This window comes from Macrobrachium rosenbergii, chromosome 31 (assembly GCF_040412425.1).
Source record: "Macrobrachium rosenbergii isolate ZJJX-2024 chromosome 31, ASM4041242v1, whole genome shotgun sequence".
NCBI lineage: Eukaryota > Metazoa > Arthropoda > Malacostraca > Decapoda > Palaemonidae > Macrobrachium > Macrobrachium rosenbergii.
In genome coordinates, this window is record NC_089771.1 from 7494051 (window position 1) to 7509339 (window position 15289).

General features: G+C 37.9%; 1 protein-coding gene and 1 long non-coding RNA gene across 2 annotated transcripts in view; one reads left to right on the forward strand and one right to left on the reverse strand.

Moving 5' to 3' along the window:
- Positions 1–2676: 2676 nt before the first annotated feature.
- On the reverse strand, positions 2677–10030 carry LOC136855344 (uncharacterized). Its single transcript, XR_010857987.1, has 3 exons — positions 9835–10030; positions 8220–8307; positions 2677–3431 (listed from the first exon to the last, which is right to left on the reverse strand). It is a non-coding gene; the product is annotated as an uncharacterized lncRNA (long non-coding RNA).
- Positions 10031–11252: 1222 nt separating this feature from the next.
- LOC136855270 (SPARC-like protein 1) overlaps positions 11253–15289 on the forward strand; it is a 41298-nt gene continuing 37261 nt past the window's right edge. Inside the window, exons 1-2 of the mRNA XM_067132170.1 lie at positions 11253–11322; positions 12196–12434. Of these exons, the coding sequence (XP_066988271.1) occupies positions 11253–11322; positions 12196–12434 (309 nt within the window). The remainder of the gene's footprint in view (positions 11323–12195; positions 12435–15289) is intronic.

Genomic DNA, 15289 nt, shown 5'->3' on the forward strand with positions numbered 1-15289 from the left:
CATAGATGGGACGTTTCAAAGGTCATAGATGGGACGTTGCAAAGGTCATAGATGGGACGTTGCAAAGGTCATAGATGGGACGTTGCAAAGGTCATAGATGGGACGTTGCAAAGGTCATAGATGGGACGTTGCAAAGGTCATAGATGGGACGTTTCAAAGGTCATAGATGGGACGTTTCAAAGGTCATAAATGGGACGTTGCAAAGGTCATAGATGGACGTTGCTGAAAGGTCATAAATGGACGTTGCAAAGGTCATAGATGGACGTTGCAAAGGTCATAGATGGACGTTGCAAAGGTCATAGATGGGACGTTGCAAAGGTCATAGATGGGACGTTGCAAAGGTCATAGATGGGACGTTGCAAAGGTCATAGATGGACGTTGCAAAGGTCATAGATGGGACGTTGCAAAGGTCATAGATGGGACGTTTCAAAGGTCATAGATGGACGTTGCAAAGGTCATAGATGGACGTTGCAAAGGTCATAGATGGGACGTTGCAAAGGTCATAGATGGACGTTGCAAAGGTCATAGATGGGACGTTTCAAAGGTCATAGATGGGACGTTGCAAAGGTCATAGATGGGACGTTGCAAAGGTCATAGATGGGACGTTTCAAAGGTCATAGATGGGACGTTGCAAAGGTCAAAATATAGATGGACGTTGCAAAGGTCATGGTAGATGGGACGTTGCAAAGGTCATAGATGGGACGTTGCAAAGGTCATAGATGGGACGTTGCAAAGGTCATAGATGGGATGTAAATAAAGGTCATAGATGGGACGTTGCAAAGGTCATAGATGGGACGTTGCAAAGGTCATAGATGGGACGTTGCAAAGGTCATAGATGGGACGTTGCAAAGAAGCTTACAGTGCACTGGCCGCCTACGGGATCTTGGACCGTGGCCCATTTGAAATGATGATTTTTGCTGTAATATTTCTTATACAAACACACACCCCCTCCATGTCTAACACTTCCTATACTTTGGAAATCCATCCCTACTTTACTTCAAGTGCAATAAGGCCAAAACAATTTCTCTTAATACACAATAAATACAGATATACAATTTTGTATGTGCTCTACAGAACATGCGTCAATATTACCTCTGAATAAATTTTCATTTAGTGAAACTCCAAGAGTGCAGAGAACCAATCATATTTGTATGTCTGAGATTTAAGTGGCGAAAACATATTTTTTTATGATTACTTTTTACAAGAAATTTCTTTCAGCATTAAGCTTGTGAGCATTTAACTTCACAGAATGTAATATATCTAGATTCACAGTCGAGGTTCACATTCAATACATTGTGGTATTTTTATCTCTGGCATATTGAGTACTACTGCTGAGTATGCTTGCTGACAACTTGGATCCCTGAAGTGCATAACAGTGACAACCTTTTTCTATAGATTTATATAATATATATATATGTATACTCATATATATAATGTATATATCTGCATATATACATATATATATATTTATACATATATATACATGTATATAAATTCATATATACACATATGTTTATATATACCTATACATACATATATATACATATACATTTGAATCCATTCACCAACACTAGCCTTACAAAATAACCCTTGTCTGTGTTCCAGGGTAACAAACCTCTCATCTTCACTTGTGCCTGAACGAGCCAAAACTTCTATTTCAGCTAAAAAGAGATATTGGGTTTGTCTTAAACGAACTGCAGGATTAACCACCCTTGCCCACACGACTGGGCAAGACCTGAAGGAAGACTAGACAGTCGTCAACCACTAGCCAGATTAAGGGGAAGGATAAAAATCACAATAGCAACTAGCTATCTCAATATAACCCAGCAAAATAGATGCACAACAAACATCTGAGAGGGACAATAAATAACAAGGAAGAGAAAGTACCATTACAGTGTAGTGGTAACAATGTCAAAATACTGACATTATTATTATTATTATTATTATTATTATTATTATTATTATTATTATTATTATTATTCAGAAGATGAGCCCTATTCGTATGGAACAAGCCCACCACAGGAGCCACTGACTTGAAACTCAAGAAGCTTCCAAAGAATATCATGGTGTTCATTCGAAAGAAGTAACAGAGGGTAATGGGAATACAGAAAGGGGAGTTCAGCCATTAGAAGATAAATGAACAAATTAATAAAGAAATCAACAAAAATGTGAGCAAAATATTAAAATACAAGTTGAATTGTATTAGGGTAGTCATGCATTGCATCTTCGCTTGAACTTTTGAAGTTCCAAAAGTTATTCTTAAAATTTGAAAACCCAAGCACAGCTACAGATTGAATTTAAGGAAATACCAGGATCATGAAATGACTGGGAGCAGTCGTAGTAACACGAAAAGCAAAAGGAGCGCTCAATTATTAATCAGTTCACTGAGCACAGCACATCAAAGCCAATCAAATTAAACATACGGAAACAAATGAATGTCAAATGTAAGGAAGGTCTGAAAGGCGTAAGAGGAGGAAGACCTAGCAGTTGCATTATGGAACAATTGTTAAGAAAGGGTGGAAGGAAAGTAAGGTGGAAGAAAGAGAATATGAATGGAGGTACAGTAAAAGGAACGAAAGGGGTTGCAGCTAGGGGCCGAAGAGACGCTGCAAAGAACCTTAAGTAATGCCTACAGTGCACGGCGTGAGGTGCACTGGTGCACTGAGTGTGCACAGATGAGATAAAGGGCTCACACTAGCACAGGAAGGTCTGGCCAGTTGCTCTCGCTGGGGGCATTCAGGCATAAGCAAATATGAAATGTTTGTACCCTCTACTCCAGTGATATTACTGTGAGATACAAAGAGTGCCTTCTTAGGTAATATTACAATCAACACTCACGTGAGTTATTAATATTTAACTTATCTGCCAAATGAAAGAGTGCCAAACCGTACATATTAATTATATCCTACATGAAAAAATAATAATGAAATACAACTTATTACATGAAAAGCCCAATACACTGACAGATATAAGTTATTACATGAAAGGCAAAATCCACTGATACTAGGAGGCAGGTACAATGTACAATTAATACATCCTACAGAGTATTTTTTTTTTTTTTTACCTTGACAAGAATTGTTATTTCTTTTAGGGCCAGAGCGATAAATGTTCATTTTCCCCTTTTTCAGTGACAAGCCCTTACATTCAGGGGCCATCAGACAAAAGAAAAGCCCTCTTGAATAATGCAAACAATAATTGCCTAATTCTGTTATTCATAAAGTTAGATCGAGGAACATCATGGTACAGCAATTTAACAGCAATCGAACAGCCCTCCTGGCCAAAAAACAAGTCGCCTCTTTTTTTCTTTCGAAAAAGCAAATTTTCTGCGGATTTTCCAGAGAGTAGAAATTTGTCTTCATCCGATGAGCTGGAACTTCAATTCCTGCGTGCAATGTCTCTGTCAGTGAATGATCCCAGCTTCTGAAATATACCTGAAAAGCAAAGAACTTCCTTTAGAATTCAAAGCAGGACTGTCATCTCGACACTTCACAGACTTCCTTTACAAAATCAGCTCTGGATATGAATTCATATCACGGTACATTTAAATTCCTTTGCATGAAGATGTCAGGAGATACAAATCTCTAAGACCAATGCTTCAAGATGTGTCTGCTGACTTTATTTTGGGTATGTACTTAGAAGAGAGAGAGAGAGAGAGAGAGAGAGAGAGAGAGAGAGAGAGAGAGAGAGAGAGAGAGAGAGAGTTACAAGGATTAGGATGCCTCAAAGACTTCTTAGTCCATCCGAGGAGGAGACATCATGTGCTCACTTATCTCTAGGAGCAGGTTTTACTGTTCATTCACAGTGCTCTAATGATTTTGTCTAGCTTTCTTTTAAACTCTTCCACGCTATTGCTGTTTACAAATTCTGGTGGTAATTTATTCCATGTGTCACATATCTTGTATGTAAAGAAGTTAACACAATGAGAGAGAGAGAGAGAGAGAGAGAGAGAGAGAGAGAGAGAGAGAGAGAGAGAGAGAGAGAGAGAGAGATAAGATTGCAGGAGTATGATCTGATGATCTGATAAGTCTCAGAAAATGTACTGAGGCGACTGAGAAAAATATTTCAAATCGATTACTGTCACTCTGGCTCTGTTGAGGTTAACTACAAGAGAGAGAGAGAGAGAGAGAGAGAGAGAGAGAGAGAGAGAGAGAGAGAGAGAGAGAGAGAGAGAGAGAGAGAGAGAGAGAAGGATTCTGGTGTGTCCTGCAGGAAGACCAAGGATGTCTCAGACGAAGGATACATGTAAATTGTAGATGAAAGGCTGTGGATGGAGAATGTGGATGGATGGTTGTATGTGGACGGTTGTAGGAGGGGGTTTGTATGAGGATGATTGTGGATGAAAGGCTGTGGGTGGATGAATGTTGTATGTGGACGGTTGAAGGGGGTTTGTAGAGAACTGTGAAAGCTGGGTTGAATGTTGGGTGGAGGACCATTGGTGGAGGATTGGGATTGTGGGTGGAGGGTTGAAGGTGGAAGGTTATGGGTGGATAGCAAGTGGATGGTTGTGGTTTGATGGCAGTTTGAGGAGGGTTGTGGGTGTAAGGCAACAGGTGGATGACTTTGGATGAATGGTTATGGGTGAAAGGTTGTTGGTGGGTGACTGTGGGTGGAGGGGTGTGGGTACAAGGTCGCAGGTGGAAAGTTGTTGAAGGAAGGTTGTGGGGGGGATGGGTGTGTGGAAGGTTATGGTGTATGGCTGCAAGTGGATGGTTGTAGGTAGGAGTTTGTAGAAGGTTGTTGATTGAAGATTGTGTATGAAGGGTTGTGGGCAGAAAGTTGTAGGTGGTAGGTGTTTGGTGGAAGGTTGTGAGTGGAAGGTTGTGGGGTGGAGGGTTGTGGGTTGATGACTGTTAGTGTAGGGTTGTGGGACTGTGGGTGGATGATTGTAGGGGATGGTTACAGATGGAGGGTTGTATGGATGGTTGTTGATGAAAGGTAGTGAGTGGAGGGTTATAGGTGTAGGGATGTGGGTGGATGATTGTGTGTGAGGTTGTGGGTTGATGATTGTGTGAGAGGTTGTGGGTTGATGACTGTGGGTGTAGGGTTTTGGGTGGATGTGGGATGTTGTAAGCAGATGGTTGTAGGTGGATGGTTGTAGATGCAGGGTTATAGGTGGATAGTTGTGGGTGGAGGGTTATAGGTGAGGGTTGTGGCTTAGGCTGTGGGAGGACTGTGGGTGGATGTGAGATGTTATGATCAGAGGGTTGTAGGTGGAGTGTTGTGTGTGTTTGAGAGAGGGAGAGAATATAACCATTCATCAAAATAACAACCTTACCGTAAGAATAATAACCAAAACGGTTATTATTCTTCAAAACCAGTTTTAAGTAAGAATATAAATCAACAACCAATGTCCGTGTTATAAATCTGACTAACTTCCAGTTTAGTAAATATTAAAATGAAAACTTATCTTAAAGTGAAAATGCCTTAATCTGTGGACATCATGAATTCTGGACTAAACAACAGTGTGGCCTGTCCTTTATACCATCCATTGCTGAGGATGAATTTCCTGTCTTTCTCCGCCTTTTCTGAAGTGTCAAAGCTCCTTAATACAACCCACAGAGATCATTTTAAAAATACTCCTCTATAACTCTATGTAAACAATGATAAAGAAAAGCAATTCAAATGACATACGGACGTCCCACTGACACTGACTGAAGCTTCAGCTTAATGATGAATTTAAATGCCTACAATGAAATGTGTTTTTTTTTTTCCACTAATAATATCAAAAACTGAAGACTTAGGTTTACCTTTATTATTGGTAGTAGGAGGTAGGTCAATAACGAGACTGTAAAAGGTAGGTTAAAATAATGGGATTGTAAAAGGTGGGTTAGTAATGAGACCATAAAAGGTAGGTTAATAATGAGACCATAAAAGGCATGTTAATAATGAGACCGTAAAAGGTAGGTTAATAATGAGACCATAAAAGGCATGTTAATAATGAGACCATAAAAGGTAGGTTAATAATGGGACTGTAAAAGGCATGTTAATAATGAGACCATAAAAGGTAGGTTAATAATACTGTAAAAGTTAGGTTAATAATGGGACTGTAAAAGGCGTGTTAATAATGAGACTGTAAAAGGCAGGTTAATAATGAGACCGTAAAAGGTAGGTTAATAATGAGACCATAAAATGTATGTTAATAATGAGACCAGAAAAGGTAGGTTAATAATGAGACCATAAAATGTATGTTAATAATGAGACCGGAAAAGGTAGGTTAATAATGAGACCATTGTCAATTTCCACTTCATTATAATATCAATGTGTTTGTGAATGTCTGAAGCCAATGTCGTATATCAAGGTTGCTAAGATGTTTGACAAGTAAGGACTGACAATCTGATGCAAAATGACCTTTCTGCTTAATATAGAAAAAGTGGGTTTATAGATAGCAACTAATTATTATCTTCTCACTAATGAAGAATGCTGACCCATAACCAGACTCCTGGTGGCTATATTCTGAGGAGCATCCCACAATTTAATGACTGATCATTTGCCATAATGAGAATGCATTCCCATGCTAACCTACATTTACCATAATGGGAATGCATTCCTGTATACTATACTTTATGTATTTAGTTATTAAGTATCTGTTAACTTACCATTTACCAAAATGGGAATGCATTCCTGTGTTAACCTACCATTTACCAAAATGGGAATGCATTCCTGTGTTAACCTACCATTTACCATAATGGGAATGCATTCCTGTATACTATACTTTACGTATTTAGTCATTAAGTATCTGTTAACTTACCATTTACCATAATGGGAATGCATTGCTATAAACTATATTTCATGTATTTAGTTATTAAGTTTCTGTTAACATGGATACCTTTACCAAAATGGGAATGCATTTCTGTGTTAATGTTCCATTTACCATAATGGGAATGCATTACGATAAACTAATGCATTCTTTATGTTTTATTTATTATTATGCAATGATATCAGTTAACTTACCATTTACCAAAATGAATGCATTCCTGTGTTAACCTGATTAACAAAAAATGGGAAGTTAGATCCATGATCAATTAATGTTTAGGTAGCCATTTACCATAATGGGAATGCATTCCTATAAACTGGTTTTATCACTATTCAGTTATTAAGTATCTGCTAACCTACCGTTTACCATAATGGAAATGCATTGCTATAGAAAAGGTTGTGGGACCATGAACTTCCACAGCAAACTTCCAGAGACTAGTGTATATATTGTACATTAAACATCATGCATTGTACATTATACAGCAAGATAAAGGTCTTATCACAAAAGCAGGGGCTATGACGCAAGTGGTCTGATGTTCCACAATACCTGAGAGGCTGACTGAGAGTTATGAAAAACATAATTGATCTGTATCTTCGATCAATTATTCTGCCCCTGCAACGATCACCCGAGTTTAGGCCTTTCAAAATGATGCTTGGGTTCTCAAGTGATTAACAAATACCTTGAGTTAGATCCGAGATCAATTGAGTTTAGGTAGCCAGAGTGAAAACCACATCCTTGGCTAGTTTTTCATGGTTCCTCTGCCACTGCCGTGAAAATATGTGAGCACGCAGACGTAAAGTAACCCTTCATTTATTCACACTTGATAGACCAAAGGAGGGTGTCAGTACAGCCAAAATGAGGTCAAGGAAAAAGTGGCTAGAATGCTAACTCTGGGTTAGCCCAAAATCCTAACCTCGCGAGACCACGGTTGACGAGACCCGGTTGGCAGGCACGGATCTGCCTATCACCGTCTTTTGGTTGGAAAACCATTTTTTTTTTTTTTTTGTACACTGAAAGCCTACGTGACTTAAACCTTGTATAAACCACCTGTCCATTTAATAACAACATTGTAAAGTAAACTTATGCGTGGTGGAAGCTAAACACTCACTAGTATTGAAGCGATTGCAGACGCTGTGTAAACAATATACCCACACGCTTACTCAAACAAGGAGAGAAGGAAGGAATGAATTTGTTGGTGCTCGTTTGATTTCACTTCATTCTGGGGATTTTCTAAATGACCCCTTTATAGCCCAAGATTTTTTCAAAATACATCAAAACTTAAATACACTTCTCAAAACTCACAAATGTGTGTGAAAACTTGCAGAAATTTAAGGGAAAAATAAGGATAATCAAATCAAAATGTTACAGGAAGAACAACTAGTGTGTATGTATGCATCCATTACACAAGTATATATGAATATGAAACCAGTACACAAATCCATAAAAACTTCTATAAATGACCTACCTCCTCTCGACTGGTGTATCCTGACGAGACCATGGTTGGCAGAGCAGTTCCAACAATTTGAGCCGACCGTCTTCCAGCACTGGATAACCTGGAATACGTTTCGAAAAATAACAATATTCTGGGCACTTAGTTTACCTTAAGACTGAAACCCTTTCCACTATGAGCTTCGAAGGAATCAGCATGATATAAGAACGTGATTAAAATTACAGGGTCTCCAACTGTTTTAAAACCTGTTCAACATTACTGTTATAATCAATTTCAAGTCAGGGTATTAATCTGATTTGGTAATTTCAGTTTTTGGTGATGAAATGAAATATATCCCTTGGTCATTAAAGATCCTTTTTTTTACTGGGTCCCACATTAAACTTTCCCAAGTAGCTGTTTAGGTTGGTCATAAGGAAAGGATAGTTTAACACTAAAACCCTTTCAAAACCTTCTCAGAGTTGCATTTCAAGTATTTAATATATATATATATATACGGGTATAATATATATATAGGCTATATATATATATATATATACTCGAGCGCTAAATTAAGGTAAATTCAAACTGGATGGTATCATCCAAAAACTGAATGAGTTGAGTTTAATAATTCTAATAATGCTACTAGAACAATTGTATAATATATATATATATATATATATATATATATATATATATATATATATATATATATATATATATATATATATATATATATATATAGTCACAATTCATTCACAACCTTTGTCTTATTAAAATATATTGCAAAAGTCACTGACCATTTCCCGTAATGTAATAAGACAGGTATACATGTATAATGTCTTTTCAGTTTAACTGCCAGATCTCGCTATCGTCAATGGCACATTCCAACAGGAGACTCCCAAAACCTCAATTAGCCCTCCTTTGAGGTGCCTGTTATCTATAGCATTTAAACCATACCATCTGCATCGTGTTTCATACGACATACATAAGTGCTACATTAGTTAATATTAAGTTATCTCAACTGCACTGCACCATATACACCCTTTTCTGCACTGTCAAAAAATTTCATTGATAACACCTCCGTGCGGAGCTCTGCCTCAGAAATACCAACACAATAAGTTTTGTTTTTGTACTAAATGATGTTTATATTTATTGCTGAACATAATTCTGGGCCATTTTGCTCGCACAGGGTGGGTCTGTCGTACCCTATAACCCTTTAGAAAGGGCCTAAACGTCATTAATTTTCTACGTTTTTCTGAATTCACTCCACTTTCTGTCATCGGTGCCCGTCAGAGTAGATTGCAGGATTTTTTTTTTTTAGTGAGGGCGGGGGAATGACATTCCCAGCAAGACTTTCCCCTGCCTACTGTCCAACTCTGCCTCGCTGCCACAGCTCCCAATTTTTCTGTATCCTGTTTATTGTTTTCGTCTGGTGTCTGGTCAAACTCGCACGGAAGCTTTGAAAATATGGCCAAATCTGTCCCCAAGAGGTCCTAACTCTTTCACTGTTTCAGACACAATAACAATATATAAATCACTAATGGTGAGGACAAATGTCGACCAACATTCTGAATGAAGTGTTTAGACGTCGTTGCTTCCCAGGCTTCTTGAAACGAACAGCATTCCCTCTGCGTGGCCTCACTACCCTTACCTGACTGTTTGATGTCTACGTCCACACAAATATCTTGCCGAGGATTATCCTTTGCCCATTCCACTCGTTTGTTAAAAAGAGCCTGTGGTCCTCCTTGTTGATCACGCGTTGGTCACGTAGTTAGTTAGCCATCGTCACCTGAACCAATCTGACGGCCGGTGGCCGGTGGCCTTCCTCTTCTTCTTCTTCTTCCTCTTCCAACTTGAGTATCAGAATCGGGGTCCACCTCTCGTCTTGTATAACTAGAGATTAACGTTGTTTGAGTAATGTTTGTCCCTCCTGTGTAGCACCCCACACCGACACACAATTATTTATAGTCGGACACAGATTGAAAGTAACACTAAATCAATCTGAATTCCGATTTAAATTAATCTTCGTTATTTTGACAGGGTTGGGAAATTTCCTGTCACGATATGGCTGAGCAAATGACGTCAGTAGTGTTTGTGGATAGAGATCAAATAACGACGAACTGAAAAAAAATGGTCTCTATGAAAGATAAGAATAATTATAATAATAACAGAAAATAATCAACATTAAGACCAGGATATTATCAATTTTATTACTAATAATATATTTAAATAACGATACTTAAAAAAATCTCTCTATAAAAGATAAATATGACCATTATCGTAACAGAAAAAATAGCATTAATACCAGGCTATTGTTAAAACTGTACTATTATTAATAATATACTTTACTTGCATCAGTAACAGAGAGAGAGAGAGAGAGAGAGAGAGAGAGAGAGAGAGAGAGAGAGAGAGAGAGAGAGAGAGAGAGAGAGAGAGATTACTGTTAAGTATGTGTATGGGCTTGGAGGTATGGGCACTTTTGCCTTGGGAAGGTCCTCCTCAGAGGCTGCTTCCCTGGAAGGAGGCAGGTTTCCTTCCAGGCTGGGGAAGCGGGCCTGGGGAGGGCCTGAACCGAAAGGATGAGGGACACCAAGGTGCCCTAGGGAATCTATCCCTTGAGGGCACTCTTGCCAAGGGAAGGACCTCCTCAGAGGCTGCTTTCGTGGAGGAAGGCTGGGTCTTGCCAGGCTGGGGAAGCGGAACTGGGGAGGGCCTGAGCCACAAGGGTGAGGGACCCCAAGGTGCCCTAAGGAATCCATCCCTGAGGGCACTCTTGCCAGCCAGGGAAAGGACCTCCTCAGAGGCTGCTTTCGTGGAAGGAGGCGGGTTCTTGCCTGGCTGTGGGCACGGGTATGGGAGGACCTGTACCACAAGGATGAGGGACCCCAAGGCGCCCTAGGGAAGCCATCCCTTAAAGGCACCTTGTGTATAATGACTGTATACTTCTTTAGACTTCTGTAGTGGCGAGTATGTCAGATTTAAATTAAACCTGTGATGATAATGAGATAATTCACGCATTACCATTTTTGTTTAATAATTTCTTTAGTTAATTCAAGTTGGGTCGGCCTTATGGCAGCTATGTTCCTTGCCCAAATAGATTCTATAAATCTGTTAAGCTTTAGAAGGAAACACATGCCGGGTGAGGACATTTGGACTCGCCAAAACTGTTTACTAATTGTACTTTTCGATATTTTCTGTGTCAAATGAGATCTCACTCATCCAGACGTATTATTATTATTATTATTATTATTATTATTATTATTATTATTATTATTATTATTATTATTATTGATGATGATGATGATTTTAAGCGTATTCACCATTTGTTTCTTTAGATATAGCGTTTATTTCTCAAACTCGAACCTTGGCTTAAATATTCATAATTCGTTGCAGTAGAAAGATAAATACATAGCTATTTATTATTAACTATTTAACGACCAATCTAACACACCCAAGTTAAATTTATTCCTTGGACGAATCATAATACTTAACATTAAGACACAAATTGACAGATTTAACACATATAAACATACAACATTTCGTAAATAGATAAGAAATTGATGTTTATATTTTATTTAAAGTTTACCCAAGAATATTATTTTCTATATCTAATATTTAAAGTTTAGAGAGAACAATCGTATATTATATATTCACAAACACTTCGTTGAATAAACAAAGCTCAGTCTCACTACTGATATTATCATTAAATATTATTTCTACTACTATAAATAGTCAAGTGCTTCCAGTTCCACTCCTCAAACTCTTACCGAAAGTGCTTTCACTCCTCAAACACTTACTGAAAACGCTTTCACTCCTAAAACACTTATGTAAAGTGCTTTCACTCCCCAAACACTTACTGAAAGTGCTTTAACTTCTAAAACTCTTATACCGAAAGTGCTTTCACTCCTCAAACACTTACTGAAAGCACTTTCACTCCTCAAACACTTATGTAAAGTGTTTTCACTCCCCGAACACTTACTGAAAGTGCTTTCACTCCCCTAAACACTTACAGAAAGTGCTTTCACTCCTCAAACACTTACTGAAAGTGCTTTCATTACTTCAACACTTACTGGAAGTGCTTTCACTCCTCAAACACTTACTGAAAGTGCTTTCACGCCTCAAACACTTACTGAAAGTGCTTTCATTCCTCAAACACTTACTGAAAGTGCTTTCACTCCTCAAACACTTACTGAAAGTGCTTTCATTCCTCCAACACTTACTGAAAGTGCTTTCAATCCTCACACACTGAAAGTGCTTTCATTCATCAAACACTTACTCAAAGTGCTTTCACTCCTCAAACACCTACTGAATAAACGTAATTATCTTTCTATCCTCAAACACTTATCTAAAGTGACTCCAAACACTTACTGAAATTCTTTCAATTTCTAAAACCTTCTCGAAAGTGCTTTCTCCTCAAACACTTACTGCTTCTCTCTCTACTCTCTCAAACTGCTTCATGTAAAGTAACGTTCAATTTACCACCATTTTTTTGCTAATCTCTCTCTCTCAAACACTCAGAAAGTGCTCTCTCTCTCTCAAACTCTACTCTCTCTCTCTTTCTCTCCCAAACACTACAACTGAAATAACGTTCAATTTATCACCTTACTGAAAACGCTATCACCTAAAACACTTACTGAAAACTCTCTCTCTAAAACACTCTCTTCTCTCTCTCTCTCCTCAAACACTTAACTGAAAGTGAAGCCAGGGTTCTAAAACTCTTATACCGAAACCTATTATTCTATTAAACACTTACTGAAAGCACTTTAACCCTCAAACACTTATGTATATGTATTATACCCTGAACACTATACTGAAAGTATATTATGTATAAACACTTATATATATATGCTCCCCAAATATTACTATATATATATAAATACTGAAATCATATATGAAATGTATATAAATTTTATATGTATACATCAAACACTTATATAAATATATCACTCCTCAAACACTTACTGAAAGTGCTTTCACCCTCAAACACTTACTGAAATACTTTCACTCACATCAAACACTTACTCAAAGTGCTTTCACTCCTCAAACACTTACTCAAATATATCACTCCTCCAACACCTACTGAATAAAGGCACGTATTAATTATCTATGATCTATGCTTCTCTCTCTCTCTCTCTCTTCTCTCTCTCTCATAATATCTCTCAACCTGACTCATTTACTGCTTCATACAACAAATTCAATAACGTTCAATTTACCAGTTTTTATTGCTAATCCTATCTCTCTCAAACTATTTCTCTCTCTCTCTCTCTAATACTTCCCTAGAATAATGAGTCAATTTACAAAACCAAAGTTTAGGCCTTGAAGCACAGGGTCAGAAACACACACACACACATGAGAACCTATTATTCTATTAAACAAGAACTTGTACAATATTTTCCTGTCTAAGTATGTATATGTATGTATATGTATATATTTTATATATATATATATATATACATATACATATATATATATATATATACATATATATATATGTAATATCTATATATATATAAATACATATATATATACGTATATAAATTTTATATGTATACATAAATATATAAATATATATATATATATATATTTATATATATACATATATATATATATATATATATATATATATATATATATGTATATATATGCATATATATGTGTGCAAACATATACTGTGTGTCAATGGCCCCTGTGGGCTTGTTCCTTATGAATAGGGTTCGTCTTCTGAATAATAATAATAATAATAATAATAATAATAATAATAATAATAATAATAATAATAATAATAACACCGAGATACTTAAGATATCAATTTCCCATTCCAGATCTTGGTGACACTGGCGTTCTGCTTCCTCCTCCTGGGCTGACGACGGCCTTCCCAGAACTGAACCCAGTGGCTCTGGCCAGTCCTCTTCCAGAGCCCGCTCCCGTCCCCGATCCTCACTGCAGGAGAGGAGGCCGACGGAAGGGGCTATTAGGAAGATTATTCCGCTTTGGCAGAGGTCGAGTTAGGCGTCGCTTCGGCCGCGGAGGATTCAGGCCCTCCCGAGGAATTGGGGCTTTGGCGGAGGTCATTACTTCGATGACCACCACTTCGATGACCGCTTGGATTTCGGGCATGGGCATTTTTAGTGGGTATCGTTAAGGGGCCCTTTGCTCGTCATCATAACTTCCCACCGAGGGTCATTCAGAGATTGTACTGTCACCCAATGGGGTCATTAAGTCTGTATTCACCACCAAATAGGGGTCATTAATCATTAGAAGTTTCATTCATCACCCAACGGGTACTCTTCACCCAATTTAAGAGTCGCTGTATTCACCACTAAACATGGGCATTTAAAGTTTGTATTCATCACCAAACAGGGTCATAAACATGGGCATTTCTAGTTTCATCACCCAAAAGGGAGGTCATTAAGTCTGTCATTATTATCCACCACCAAATAGGAGTCATTAAATATTTGTATTCATCACCAAATGGGGGTCATTACCAGTCTGTACTCTTCCCCAACAGAGGTCATTTGAAAGTCTGTATTCACCATCCAACAGGGTCATTAAGAATCTGTATTCATCACCCAGTGGGGTCATTAAAGTCTGTACCCACCACCAAACAGGGTCATAAAAATTTGTCCTCACCACCAAACAGGGTCATTACCCACAGGGGTCTTTAAGTATCTGTACTCACCATCAAACAGGGGTCACTAAGAGTCTGTACTCACCACCAAACAGGGTCATTAGGAGTTTCTACTTATCACCCTATGGGGGTCATAAGTAGCCCATATCCAACCCCAAATGGTGGTCATTCAGAGTTTGTACTAAACACCCTACACGAAAACTACAATTCGTGTTCACGAATCGACCAAAATCTACCCATACCAAAGTTAGTTCACGAAAACCTAAGACATTTTTTTTGACGTTTTCAATCTGATGTAAATTTGATGGACACAGTTCATCGAGTATGGCATTAGCTTGAGCTATCCAAGCGATATAATACCGCGATTCTGTTTTTCAAGAATCATAAGTTGTATGTATATTAAAGTCCTTGCAATGTAAGGCAGTTTTGTGACTGTATTTAGCCTTACAATCTTAAGGTAAAATAAATTTACATAGAG